This window comes from Sitodiplosis mosellana, unplaced genomic scaffold, assembly GCF_009176505.1.
Source record: "Sitodiplosis mosellana isolate CC-2019 unplaced genomic scaffold, AAFC_SMos_1.0 Smas_scaffold_59, whole genome shotgun sequence".
NCBI lineage: Eukaryota > Metazoa > Arthropoda > Insecta > Diptera > Cecidomyiidae > Sitodiplosis > Sitodiplosis mosellana.
Window position 1 is genome coordinate 226,297 of NW_022595301.1, and position 15,278 is coordinate 241,574.

The window sequence follows — 15,278 nt, forward strand, 5'->3', positions numbered from 1 at the left end:
TTTGTCAATATTTGTCCAAAACAATCTAAATTTGCTCTTGATGTGAGGAATTATAATATGCTTTCGTCACTCGCGGCTGCTGTCGCCGGCTGTGATGGTGTAAACATGAGTTTGGCTGCACAAATAATAAAACATTGAAAAGAAAACGGTCTGTATATCAATAAACATACATTTTATTTATTCATTTTATTTGTTCAAATACACATGTTTTGGTTTTGTTTCACAAAGTATTACAGAAATAGATGTTTGAACATAGATATGATATTTGATGGTAGAATGGTAATATTTCACCGGTTCAGTTTTGAATTTAGTCTATGATACGGTTCCTCAAATACAGTCAGGCATCTACAATCTGCTAAATTGGACTTGAACTTGTTATAAAGAGAAGGCAAACCGATTTTGGCGTTCCCTTGTTCAACTTCTCACTCACTAAAGCTACACAAATAAATTATTTCAAACTTCAGAACTACAATTCAAAATCGGCGTCTGTCTTCTTCTCTTCAGTAGTCGACTTTGTCAGATAAAAGTATTTCAAATCAAGAACATTGATATATCAGTTTTGTTTTCCTTTCAAATAGAAAATGTTACATTTAAATAGTTGTTTCAGTTTGTTGCTGTTGAACACGTACACACTTAAAAATACAATATGTATATAGATTTGTTTTGTTTTTTTTTTCTGTTTTCCAAAGTGATTTTATCACATTCTCCTTAAATAACTAAACAGTTTTACAGTGCCCATTGATGCAGTTGTCATCATTGTCGTCGGTTTGACTGATCAAAAAAATAATACCCTTAATAGAAACCTAATTGAGATTTTTCAAATCCATCATTTGGTTCCAATTTGTACTGTCGATTAGACACAATGAGGTAGATAGAATGTTTAATAAAAAAAAATCTCTTCTTTGTAAATTTGGCACCACAATTAAGTCTTCTTCAAATGCTCTCAAATGAGCTGTAAAATAGAACATTCTGGCTTATCTTAGGACTTTGTCAGCCATGTTAAAAATCTGTGTGCTGTTTCGACATCTCCCACTAAGCTTTTGTGAAAGGAAATGATGTTGACACTTTTCACATTTCTTAAAATTTAAAATGTTACACGGGTACAAAGATGATGGTGATTCATCATTTCACATTTGTAGATGGATCAATGGTTATGGCTGAATGTATGTATGATGAAAGTGAAGATGTGCTAACGCTGAACACAGATGATGCTACTTCCAATCAAATAATTGTTACAAGTATTTAAGTCTTATATATTAAGGAAGGAGATCTTTTTTCTGGTTTCGATGGAATGGTTTTGATCCAAATCGAATTGTTCGTGCTGCCTTAGTTTTTCTTCCTTCACTGTCGTCGAATCAAAACGACGAAATAAACAAACTTGAATCAATTCTCATCAACAAATTTGAACCAAATATTTACCTCAGGGAATGTAGCTGTTGAAAAAAGTTCTCTAAGGGGTGACTCAAGTTAAATCATACATAAATTCATGTTATTCACAAATAAATACGCTATTTTTCGGGACTAACTTTCAATAATAATTGATTACAATCAAAATTGTTCCATTTAGTGTGAATGAACAAATGGGTAAAAGAAACGATGAATAGAGACGAAGCGCTCAAAGTCGCATAAATTGCAAAGGAAGAACACAAATATATTACTCTACACACAATATATTGGGGATTATGTTTAATGCTTTGGGATTTTGCTTGGCAAATCAGCCAGTTTTAGTTTTGTGATGATAAATTTGTTCATTTAGTTTCCAACAAGATGATTTTGTATACTTTGATTTGTGCAGATTTCAAATAGCATTTGGCTATATGTTGAATTTTTGCATTTTGGCACATTGTTTCAATTTAGTCGTCTTTCGATAGTGATGCTAAATCACCTAAAAATCCTTCTGGCGTTAGAATATGCGATGAACCAACAATCACTTCCCAGCCAGCCTTTGCAGCAGTCACTTCATATGCACAACGCATCTCCGAATAGCTGATACCGCCCACGATGAACACGATCAATCGTGGTACGTTTTTTACGGTAGTTTGTGCCTTGTCCTGTTCAAAAGATTCTCATTTAATTATCGGTATAAAATTGAGTATAAAATTGTTTGAGATTGAAATTACCTTGTGCCAGTGACCGTAGCGAGCGCTGTGAAAATGAATTTCAATTAATGTTTTTATCGAAAATGTATGGGTAATGGGTATACTTGATTATATTTGAAAATAAGTTTATCTCACCTGGTTGGTGCATGGTACGTAGCGCTTTGAGCACGTCCAGCTAAAAATGGGAAGTGACGACTATCCAACTTATCATCTATGCAGTCTTCGACGATGTCTTTCATCATCGGTGTCCAACGTGACATCTGGTATGTTTGTTCAGTAACACGATTCTTCCGTGGAATTTGATATGGCTTCTTGCGATTTCCCTAAAAGGTTAAATTCGAAGAGGTTTTTTTAGTTTATGACTCAATAAGAAGGATACTGGACGGTGTCCAGTGTACACATTTTATTTATGGATACGAAACAAAAACCATTCCACATCTTCTTCTTTTCTACGTATTTTTTTTTTATTCATTCGCAAACACTTACATCAGTGACAACGTTTATTCCCAAGTAGCTTAGATTCCGGACCATATCTTGGTCGCGCAAGTTGATTTGTGCATGGGTGAACATTTTGTTGAGATTTTCATCAGAAATTCCATTCTTTGTCATCACGTACAAAGCAATTATACGGATTTTATCATAGCTGGATATGTTCTGTAATAGAAATACAAATGAATATTTTGATATTAGTAACAAATGAAAAAAAAAATCAGTTTTTAATTGTACAAAAAACGTCTCCTAGTAACATGACAGTTATTTTGTCTGAAATACACATGTTTTCATTGCCGCTTTATCAAAATCACGTCGCCCCTCCGAGCGGATGTGAGCCATATTTGAAAACAACCGCTGTTGAGCGGAATTCTTGACTCGTGTGACCTCAAATTGTGATAAATTTGCTACTATTTGGACGAATAGCTTATCGAATTTGTGATTTATTCGCATATATATTGTTCCATAGCTCTGGATTAATCAGTTCGAGAGATGAAGTTGAGCCAATTGTTTTGTATTGAACGGCACAAAAAAAAAAGAGAAACCAAGAGATGAAGTTTTCAATCGCTTTCGTGTTGATTTTCATTGAATTGTGCGATTCAAATGATTTCCAGTGTGTCCATCTCACTGACGGAATGGAATCGGTCGAGTTTTACTGTGAAAATTTCAACGAAACGTTGCCCGTGAATTGTTCAACAACATCTTTATATGTAATCGCCCGTTATGATAAATCAAAAGTGAAACGCCTGAAGATTGGTGGCTGTAACGAGGACAAAGTCGCGCGAATTATCGATGATTTTCCAAATATACGTTCACTGGACATCTATTGTTCCAATCTCCAATCAATGAAACCATTCAATATAATTCTGCAGCATTTGCAAACATGCAACGCCTCGCATAACCAACTCACCGAGTATCCCCGGGAGTTTTGCTCACAAATGCCTCGATTGATGGAATTGGATATATCATACAATAATCTAACGCATGTCTGGTGTATGCCTGTATCATTAAAATGGCTTAGTTTATCGCATAACAAAATACGGTTCATCAGTGCTTACGACCTGACCGATCTTCCGAATTTGGAAATCGTTGATCTGAGTCACAATTTACTTAATTATATTGATCATTACGATGCTTTTGGAAGTTTTAAACATTTGAAGACACTTGGTTTTGAGGGTAACCGATTTAAACTTTTCGATGGACGGATTCTACACTTACTGCAGAGAGGTGTTGCAATTCATTTTTCATGGGAATATCTAACCACTCTCAAAATTCGTGAGAACGATGAAAAACCTATTCGTTTTGTATTAAACAGCACTGTGAATGGAGTTTTTCTATCATCCGATGGATATCGCCGTGAGTTCCACTGTCGTGAAGAAAGCTTCAACAACATACGCGTATTCAAAATCATCGACAATCACATTGAAAACCCAGGCGAAATGTTTCGTTGCTTGACACCATCACTCGAACGAATAATATTAAGCGGTAGCTTCGGCGAAACACTTCATTCAACGTCCTTTGAACCGTTTATCAATTTATGGGAATTGATTATAAATGGCGCTCGGTCAATGGAATTCGATTTAAGCTCCATTAAAAACCCAAAACGTCTCCTCATACTTGATATTTCAGGTAATAACTTGGAGGAAATCAGGAACGTGTCCCTACTGGAGAATATTCCGTTTTCTGACAATATTATAGCGACTAAAAATGAACTGAAAAATTACTATGTCGGACGACAGGAATTTTTTGATGCGGAAAAGATCATGTTAAAAAACATTGGGCTTTTTCCAGCTTGGATGGAAATGCCGCCGGATATCTGCTATTTAAATGTGGCAAACAATCAATTGAAAAATGCTCCCGAACTCATCCATCACTTCCGACCAGAAGTGTCTATATTATACTTGAGTGGAAATTACGTGGGGAAATTGAATGTAACCACATTTGAACGTGTGGATTTATTCGAATTGCATTTGAGAAATACGAATCTTTTGTTCAACGATCTAAGGCCATTTGAACCGTTCAAAAGTTTAAGAAAATTGGATATTTCCGACAATAATCTTGGAAATGCTAATTTCACAGTGCCATCAATGGTTTTTAAGAATTTAACCCATTTTTCTGCTTCTCATTGTAACATTACGAACGTCATGGATTTGATGAACCAGTTTGGACCAAATATTGAACGACTGGATTTATCGGGAAACTATTTAAATTTACTTCCCGATGAAGCATTTGAAAATTACACCGAACTACGATATCTTAATTTGAGCCATGCAAACTTATCGACAATGGAGTTCTCATTCGACAAGCAGCTAGAATTGATGACACTCGATTTGTCTTACAACAACTTAAAGAACGTGGACTTATTCACAGTTCCAAGAAAGATTGAAGCGCTCTATTTGGCTGAAAACGAATTAACACAGATACAACACCTTTCCACCTTCGAATTTCTGTGGAAATTATCAATTTCAATTTCAAAGAAGCAAATTCCATGCACCACTTTGGCACAACTCGAGCACAATAGGCCTGAAAATCTGAAATTTTTGGATAATCCCTTCGAACAGAAACACGGTGATTGCTCAAGCGCTGTTAGACTTATAAATAACTTGGGTTTTATTGGAACTCTTATCTCGAAATGGTTTTAAAACAAATTTTCTTTAGAAAATAAACATAACCTGTATTGGATTCTTCTTCCTTTTCGAAAATGTGTCGTTATATCCATTCATTATAAAATCTTTATCTGAAATCATTTTGTTGCTAAATGTAAGTGGCTAATATTTTGTCATAAGGCTGAAACTTTGTACAATGCATCAAATTGCTACATCAATCTGAAGATGTTGCTTTTTTCTGAGTAAGGGCAAATTTTGACCTCAAGATGGAAATACTCATATTTTGATTAAAACAATGGAGTTTTCCTTATTCCGAATTCATTCAAAGCATCCTATGATGACTTATCCCAGTAACATGTACGGTTATTATTCGCTTGTATTTGAATTGAATAAGTTTTTTTTGTCGCTTTATTAAAATCTTGCTAAATCTCTGAGCGGATGTGGGCCAAAAAAGATTTGAAAACTGCCGCTGTTGAGTCGCATTTGCGACACGTGTGACCTCATATTTATCAAAAAGCTTATCGAATTTGTAATTTGTTCGCCTATACATAATGTTCCATAGCTCTGAAATAATCAGTTCGAAAGATGAAGTCAAGTCAGACGTTTTGTATTTTCTAAAAATTTTGAACGGCACAAAAGGAATAGAGAAACCAAGAGATGAAGTTTTCGATCGCTTTCGTGTTGATTTTCATTAAATTGTGCGATTCAAATGATTTCCAGTGTGCTCATCTCACTGACGCAATGAAATCAGTCGAGTTTTACTGTGAAAATTTCAACGAAACGTTGCCCGTGAATTGTTCAACAACATCTTTATATGTAATCGCCCGTTATGATAAATCAAAAGTGAAACGCCTGAAGATTGGTGGCTGTAACGAGGACAAAGTCGCGCGAATTATCGATGATTTTCCAAATATACGTTCACTGGACATCTCTTGTTCCAATCTCCAATCAACTAAACCATTCAATATAATTCTGCAGCATTTGCGAGCATTCAACGCATCTCATAGTCAATTATCCGAAAACCCAAACGAGTTTTGCTCACAAATGCCTCGATTGATGGAATTGGATCTTTCGTACAATAATCAAAGTCGTATCGTATGGGATTTGCCTCAATCTTTAACGATGCTCAATTTATCGCATAACAAAATATCGTTCATCACTGCTTATGATCTGACCGATCTTCCGAATTTGGAAATTATTGATTTGAGTTATAATTTAATTGAAGATATTTATTATTACGGTGCATTTGAAATGGCTAAATATTTGAAGACACTTTGTTTGGAGGGTAACCGATTTATTTTTTTCGATGGGCGGATTTTACAGTTGCTGAAGAGCAATGTTGCAATAATTTTTTCATGGGAATATCTAACTGATTTAAAAATCGAGGAAAGCATTAAAAAACCTATTCGTTTTGTATTAAACAGCACTGTGAATGGAGTTTTTCTATCATCCGATGGATATCGCCGTGAGTTCCACTGTCGTGAAGAAAGCTTCAACAACATACGCGTATTTAAAATTATCGACAACCACATTGAAAACCCAGGCGAAATGTTTCGTTGCTTGACACCGTCACTCGAACGATTAATATTAAGCGGTAGCTTCGGCGAAACACTTCATTCAACGTCACTTGAACCATTTACCAACTTAAAGAAATTGGTTATAAATGGCGCTCGGTCAATGGAATTCGATTTAAGCTCTATTAAAAACCCAAAAAGTCTCGTCATACTCGATATTTCGAATAATAGTTTGGAAGAAATCGGGAATGTGTCACTGCTGGAGACATTTTCATCATCATTGTTTATTAAAGGACATGAAAATGAACGGAGAAAATCCTATATTAGAAACCAAACACTTCTTGATATGAATAAGAACAAGGTAGATGAAGTTGGCTATTTTTCGCGTTATTTAGAAATGCCAGATTTCTTCTATTTAGACGTAGCAAACAATCGATTGAAAAATGTTGCCGATTTAATCCATTCCTTTCGACCAGAAGTGTCCACATTATTCTTGAGTGGAAATTACGTGGGGAAATTGAATGCAACCACATTTGAACGTGTGGATTTATTCGAATTGCATTTGAGAAATACGAATCTTTTGTTCAACGATCTAAGGCCATTTGAACCGTTCAAAAGTTTAAGAAAATTGGATATTTCCGACAATAATCTTGGAAATGCTAATTTCACAGTGCCATCAATGGTTTTTAAGAATTTAACCCATTTTTCTGCTTCTCATTGTAACATTACGAACGTCATGGATTTGATGAACCAGTTTGGACCAAATATTGAACGACTGGATTTATCGGGAAACTATTTAAATTTACTTCCTGATGAAGCATTTGAAAATTACACCGAACTACGATATCTTAATTTGAGCCATGCAAACTTATCGACAATGGAGTTCTCATTCGATAAGCAGCTAGAATTGATGACACTCGATTTGTCTTACAACAACTTAAAGAACGTGGACTTATACATCATGCCAAGGAAGACTAGAACTCTTTATTTGGATGGAAACGAATTAACGGAAATACAAAACCTTTTGGCCTTTCCACATCTGAGAGAATTGTCAATATCAAAGAATAAAATTGCATGCACCACTTTGGCAATTGAATGCACCGCTATGGCTCAATCCAGACGCAATTGGTATAATATGAAATTTATCAACAATCCCTTCGAACAGAAACACGGTGATTGTTCAAGCGCTGTTAGGCTTATAAATAACCTTGGTTTTGTCGGAACTCTTATTGCGGAATGGTTTTAAAGCCAAAAATGAAAATAATTTTTATTTCTTTCTCTTTAAATTGTGTTGTTAGCATATTCTGGTTTAGTAATAAATCTTTCGTGTCTTTTTGGACACAGAATATTCTTTATCATTGCTGTACAGAATTATAGAACGATCAACAACAAGTTAATAACATTATCTGAAACTCTTTTTGTTGATAAATAAAAGTTGATATCCGTTTTCAAGCAGAAGTCAGCTAGAAATGCCACAGTCGTATACTAACGCATTTGTTTCATATCGGCAAATTCAAGTTTGTCTTTTATAAAATAAAGTCACTCGATTCGTTTTACTATTGTACATGCATAGTATGGATTGAATGCCTAGAATGCATACAAGACTGGTGCGAAATACTTCATGAAATGTTGAGTGTTAAGAAAAGGAAGCCAACTCACGCTGTCTAGTATGATTGGTAGAATATTTCGCATGTGGTCTTTGACTTTTTCCCCTTCAGCGTCTGTACCCATGGCCAAGTCCTGTTCAATAGAAAATATAGTTTTACATTAAAAATAAATGAACGACCTACTGGAATAGGAAAATGCAATGGATGAACGAAATCATAACACAATGAACAAGAAAAAATTCAACAAGTTTTTTTTTTTGGTCAAGTATGATGAAATTTAATCATGCCTCTTACCTGTTCAACACGACATAAATTGTCCACATAACCCTGATAAACTTTCATACAGTCTTCGGCTAAATGCAAATGTGTCGAATATTTGGACAATTCCTTTTGATATTGTGGCATCTTTTTAATCATGAGCGACAAGTCTCGCATGGATTGCTTGTCACTTTGACTCATACGCTTCGATTCGGTGAATCTCTTCAAATTCTGTGTGACAAGTGTTGATACAACGGCAATGTGTTGATGACGTAACTCAACCCACAATTCGTCATTTTCATCGAGCAATACTTCTTTTTCATTGGCATTTGGAGTCGGAATGTACCTGGAATTTATGAATTTTTTTTTTGATCTTTCAATAAGAAAAAGAAAATAAAAATCCAAAAAGAAGACAAGAAACAATATTTGTTCGAAAACCGTCTTCAAAGGTTGAAAAGAACGGAACAGGAAAAAAACTGAAAAAACCAATCAATCCGGTTTTGAATGACTCGAAAACGATTGAAACGGTAAAACTGAAACGAAATTGTAGAACATACTTGTAAACATCATTTGTGATAGGAAGTAAGTCATATGCCATCGCTTGCAAGGTAAGCTCATGTAAAATTGGCGTAACACAATCGAATCCACGGTCGAGAATCAATAATTGTGATCTGGCTTTTTCAACTCCTTCGCCAATTGTCGGTTCATCTAAGATGTTATACCAAAAATATCGTTATTTTTCAACAATTTCGAATCAAAACTCCAGTCGTTCGAATGAAATCAATCGCAAAATGAACAGATCAAATCACATGTGTCCAACTGTCTTCAAACGACTATATCTACTGATGAAGTTTACTTTGAGAAAGGAGAGAAGGAATATTTACCAGCTTTATAAGCATCTAATTTTTGTTGAATCAACTGAGCCAATTCAACGTTACGATCGCAAGCACTGTAAAGACAAATATTATCTTGTTATTGAAATATTCAAATACCAAATTCTGAAAAGTTTAATTTTTTTAACCAACTTCAAACCCACATTAAGTAAAACAATATTGTTTATTTAATAGTGAGCTCTAAATTCCATGCAGTGCTAAAAACGTGTTTTGGTATCAAAATGACGACTTGACATGTTAAAATAAATGTACCTTCTATAGCGCACTGACGGGTATTCACCCAAAGTGGCACATAGTGTGGCAACTTGTTCAGCGATGCGTTCCATATGTGCGATTCGAGCCAATGCCAAGCTTGGCGAGTACAAAATTTGGAATGTATCAGGAGAGTCCAGTGAGAATACCTATATGAAATCAAAAATTGAGCATTATTTCACGAACATTTCACATTATCAAAAAAGGACTTTCATTACCAAATTTTAGAATAATAAGAAGAAATTTCGAAAATCTACTGACTTCAATAAGATTTTTTTTTTTTAGAAAGTTTCAACAGAGAAAGAGGCTAAGTTAGCAAAGAATGCGTATGGTTTAATTGATGAACATGATTAGAAATGAGTACAAACCTGGCTTTCGTATGGTAAAAATGCGACGTTGATTTCCTTGAGAGTCTTAATCTTTTTAGCGGCAGTCGATTTACACAAATCATTAAACAATTCCTCGGGACAAACTAGTGATATATTTTTGTATAATCAGGCATTCAATGGAACCGGAATCGAATGAAAAGTCAAATGAAAAATAAACAAAAATGAATAAAATGTTTGAAACGTGCATGTTGGATGTAAGTAGAAGCAATAAAACATTCGGTTTGTATTGAATTGAAATCTAAAAATGTTTCGGCCAATGAATAACTTGATGCAAAGCATATAATGCCTAATACGGTTAATAAGTGTTAGCGAAGTTTTCGTTACAGTGTAGATACTATTCCAAAATATCCGGTAGGAAAAATCAGGAATGCAATGAAATATGATAAAAAAAAATACCTTCAGAGAAGTAGACATGAGCGGCTTTATACATCGGATGATTTGACTGCTCGAAATCATGGATTAATATTCGAATCGACTCTTCGGTCGGTGTCATCAAGTATATTGCTTCCATGGCTGCCAATGGCTCACGACGCTTTTGCAAATCTTCAACCACTGAACACGAGGGGGGAAAAAAGAGGAAGAAAAACCAAGAAATTCTTTGTTTAGAAGCTCTTCAGTCGAAAAACAGATTTTGTTGTATGAAAAATTCGACAAAACTCGTCTTTTTGTCAAATTTTGCATTCAAACAAGACCACCATATATTCCAGTGGTCCACCAGATGGTCAATCAATTCTCAAAATGCTCATCAAATTTCAATAAACCGTAACTTTGCGATTGAATCAATGTGCGATTTATACGTACATGGTATTCCCTCTGCAGTAATGTCGTGCATTTTACAGCAAGCTGATATCATTCGCATTGCCAGTTTGTCGACAATCAAAATGCGCCATTCTTTCGGGCCAGGTTTCATTGCGGGTGATTTCCCCTTGAAATGAATCACCTCGTTCATTATTTCTGAAATGTGAATAATAAAAATGCGTATTAAATGTCAAAATAAACCATAAAACTTGACCTAGGTATCAAATATCATTCATCTATATGGTGCACTATATGGTGATGTGTCACTGAATGTACATGATTCTTGCGCAGTCTCATTTACTTGGAAAATCAATACTACGTCATACAATTACTTCAATTTATAAACAAATATTTTGATTTTTTTTTCACCCAAATTCTTTGAAAAATATTGAAATTTTGAGTACTTTTCAACATTTTCTTGGAATATTTGTTGAAAAAAATAATCATTTTTGATATGGAATTTGGTATTTTGATGAGAAAGCAAAACCTATAAACATCGTCACAATGCAACATCACATAAAATCCATGTTTAAGACGAAAAAAAAGCTTATGGAATTTATTAAATTCTACAAAACCGATTATATTTTGGCAAATTATCCATTTTTATTTTTGAAAAAAAAAAATGAACTCACTTTGTCCAACTTGAACTTTTAACGCCATCGCTAACAGGTTTGAGTAGAATGTGTTCGAATGTTGTCGTTCGTGCAACGTTAAAAATTGCGACTGAAGTTTACTCACAAATTTTTCCGAGCCTTCGCGCTATTATTCACGCACGTGCAATGGGTAACTGTCATGTCAAACTTGGCCGAACAGTCAAACGATGAAACAGTGAAATTTTGAATCGTAGCTCGAAAACCAGTAACTTTTTTTTCGCGATGGATTCCGAAGAGAGGAGGAAATATCAAAAATTTTTGGTTTTTTCAATGGTCATTTTGATTATAAAATTATTTATTATAACATATTGGATATATCGAACATTTAAATGCATTTTTTATTAATTTTTCATAGGGATTTAGATTTTTCGCCAATTTGTCCAAGGGTTTTCACATTTTTGTCAATTTTCTTCTAAATATTGGATCAAGAATCCATATTTTTCTGATTGATTATACTGTACTCTCATATTCTGATGATTTTTTGCAAATTTTGAATGAAAATGTTCAACATTTGAGTCACGAGAAGCTTAGGAATGACAGACCGATTCGAACTATATAAGCAAAATGTTAAACGAAAAATACAACCAGAATGTGGTTGTAGAAGAAACGAATGGTGTTAAAAAAAATTATCTATTTCTATCGTAGATTGAATATTCTAGGTCTGAGATGTTCTTTTTATTTCAACGCGTTAATGGTGCAAAATTTTGATTGTTAGCATAGATCCATGTTGTTTATCAACTATACTAAGGTTGATACCTGCTAGCAATGAAAATCTTGCACCACAAACGCGTTAAAATAATACTTCAGGCGCCTAAATCACTGAGTCAGTAAATTCGGCTCAGTTCAGGCCTGCTTATCAGCAAAAATACACTCTCTGGTTTCTACGAAACAATTCAAAAGTGTAAATTCGAAAATCAAGGCTGTAATAAGATTTTTATTTTTTCACAGTCAAAAATGTAAGGTAAAACCGAAGAATTTTTCTTTAAAAAATTAATTTTATTTTAGGTGAACATTGTCGAAACTTTACACAGCTTATTTAAATGAAAAAGAAAATAAATCAAATACATTGTTATTGTTCAATTGATAATGAAAGAAAATTATAGGATATTAACTAAACTTATATTCAATGAGGGCTTATTAGTGAATTTGAAGAATCGATAAATTTTTCGTTAAATTTTGTGAAGAATGTGTTTGTTGCGAAAATCAATGATATTCAATCATCAATTCATTGTTATCAATTGCTAAAAGATCAATCTTTTTTAACGTAACATTCTTTCCACTAACATTTGGGCTCCATTTCCCAAGCAAATGTGGTAAAAAAGCATCAAAATCGAATTGTTCTTCCACGGTTAATTGAATGCTGTCAAAATATGTGTCGAAACATTGCAAAGCGCGAATTGCTTCATCGACTGAAAACTCCTTGTCGTAAATTATCATTCCCTTCAACATTGGCAAAAAAATTACCTTCAGTAGAATATAATCAGTAAAAATAATGTGCCTAAAAAAATATCCAATTTTAAGATCTTCGATGGAATTTAAATTCTTTTCGGGTCTTCGTAGAAATGAAAAATCCCAGTTAAAAAACAACTCAAGGATTCGTATTTGTGGATTCAGTTGAATTATCGCTTCGATACTGTTTTCTTGGTAATGCGTCAACTCTTCCACCACCAATCGTTTCAAATTCGGAATATGCACGTCGAAAACATTTCTAATTTCTTGAATCAAATTTAGCTCCAATGATCGTACGTTCGGAAAGACATGATTAAAACGTACAAATACACTATCTAAATAACATTTTTCATATCGAACAGTTTCTACTATTGGAAATTCACCACTGATATGGAACAAAGCATCAAAAGTTTCGAATATTATTTTCGTCACAGATTTACGGCAGTATTTGACCAAATAGTCATTCAATAGAATTGTATCAGCCTCCATCTTATGTGTAAAGTTATTTATATGGCCCTTAATATGTAAATTTTTGATTAAATGACCAAAGCAACGAAGAATCTGCAAACAAGTTTTTAACCCGCTGATTTTTAGTTGATCCGGTTCTTCGCCAAAAGGTGATGCCACGGAATTTTCGAATAAACCAAGCCAAATTTTGTTCTTCCCATATCTTCGAGCAAAGAGTGATTCGGCGACTAATTTAACATATTTATTTGAATCAGACACGTTCAAGAGATCACTCATGCCCAAGTGGCTGAAAATACTTTCCACACAATCGAAATTTACATCTGTTATTTTGATGGCTTCAACTAATTGTTCAGGTGCACATGAAGTCTGGCCATCGGAATCTTTCTGCGTGTCCTCGTTTACCTTACAACCAAATTCAATCGAATTAATTGATTCAACTAGTTCACCACTCATTTTTTACTTGCTTTTTTTTTCTGTTGATTATCAAGCTGAAGAGTATTTCTTTTATTTTACAAATTTTTCAATTTCAAGCTAACGAAAATTGGGTTTTGTTCAAAAGAAATTATTCTTCACATGAACAAGTTATAACACAACAACGTATACGTTTGACTCTCAAATGGAAACTGAATTTTACAATGGACATGTTCATGTTTTTATAATTATATTTTATGAAGAAAACCGAATGGTCTGAAATGGAATAGCCAAAACTTCGGTTTAAAGTGATCTGGCTTGAAACTCGGTTATTACATTTTATTCAAGAACTTCAATACTAAAACATCTGTGCATAAAAATGCATCTGCAATTCTAAGAGAAAAGGGCGGGAAAATATCCAGTTTTCTCCATTTGCGTTTTCTCCAATGTCTTATACCTGAAGTTTCAACAGAATCTCCTTGCAAATAATGCCCATACTGTCTTGTAGAGAAATTGGAGAAACATCTCAAGATTTAGGCTACAAACTATCGTCAAGAGACTTTGCAGAGTTAGTTAAATACTTTCGGATAACTATAAGGTATTTATAGCGGATTAAGTAAGATGGGAACAAATTAGCAACAATACCCAAATACCCTATGCTACATATTTTTCTTAAATCTGAGCTCATCAACTAAGACATGAAATCATAATAACGACTAAGTTGAAAACCAGGAATTTGTAGGTATGATTTTCAAATTGAGCTTCAATATTTGATATTTACAACAAAAAAACGGTAAAAATGTGTAGTCCAGGATCAAGCGACTATTTCTCAACTATAATAATGTTCGGTTCGTACAAAAAAATATTCACTTCTCTCAAATTATTAACCATTTTGTGTTGTTTTTGAATCACCGAAATCATCTGTATGCCAATATTACTATGACATTTCTCCTGCAAATTACACATTTAACTAGCTATATGGGAAAATGGGGGATCGGATTGCTAGCAGCTATATAGGGAAAGATATATCGAGAGTAAATGAAATTCTTGACACATGCCTTTGAAATCATGATTTGATGATGATCAAACATTGTTTCTGTTGAAGTTATTGGCTGTGTTCAAATTTTACTGATTTTTTCCTTCAAATAAATTATCCGCGTTTATCTCAAACTAAGTTCATGCAATCGTCAGATTTTTTTTGCTGAAGCAACGCATTGTATGGTTGTTTCATTATTGTACTGTTCGCACTGCATAGTGCATACTCGGTGCATACATATCATAATCAGAGAAATCCTACTTTTGCCCTAGTGTACTCTATGCTTGCAAAATAGATGCGACATCAAAATTAGTAATAACTTACCTATCCATGCACCATAGGCAAATTAGTTGAAA

The 15,278-nt window shown here is 34.0% G+C and overlaps 1 protein-coding gene across 1 annotated transcript; it reads right to left on the reverse strand.

Moving 5' to 3' along the window:
- Nucleotides 1–149: 149 nt before the first annotated feature.
- Nucleotides 150–11,652, reverse strand: LOC129570444 (protein ROP-like). The gene is made up of 13 exons (XM_055450047.1): nucleotides 11,538–11,652; nucleotides 10,909–11,061; nucleotides 10,504–10,659; nucleotides 10,087–10,190; nucleotides 9,719–9,867; nucleotides 9,458–9,522; nucleotides 9,131–9,281; nucleotides 8,610–8,919; nucleotides 8,368–8,448; nucleotides 2,586–2,753; nucleotides 2,235–2,422; nucleotides 2,121–2,145; nucleotides 150–2,051 (listed from the first exon to the last, which is right to left on the reverse strand). Exons 1-13 carry the CDS (start codon nucleotides 11,563–11,565, stop codon nucleotides 1,854–1,856), a joined length of 1,776 nt encoding a protein of 591 aa, XP_055306022.1. The 5' UTR covers nucleotides 11,566–11,652; the 3' UTR covers nucleotides 150–1,853.
- Between the last annotated feature and the right edge of the window lie 3,626 nt (nucleotides 11,653–15,278).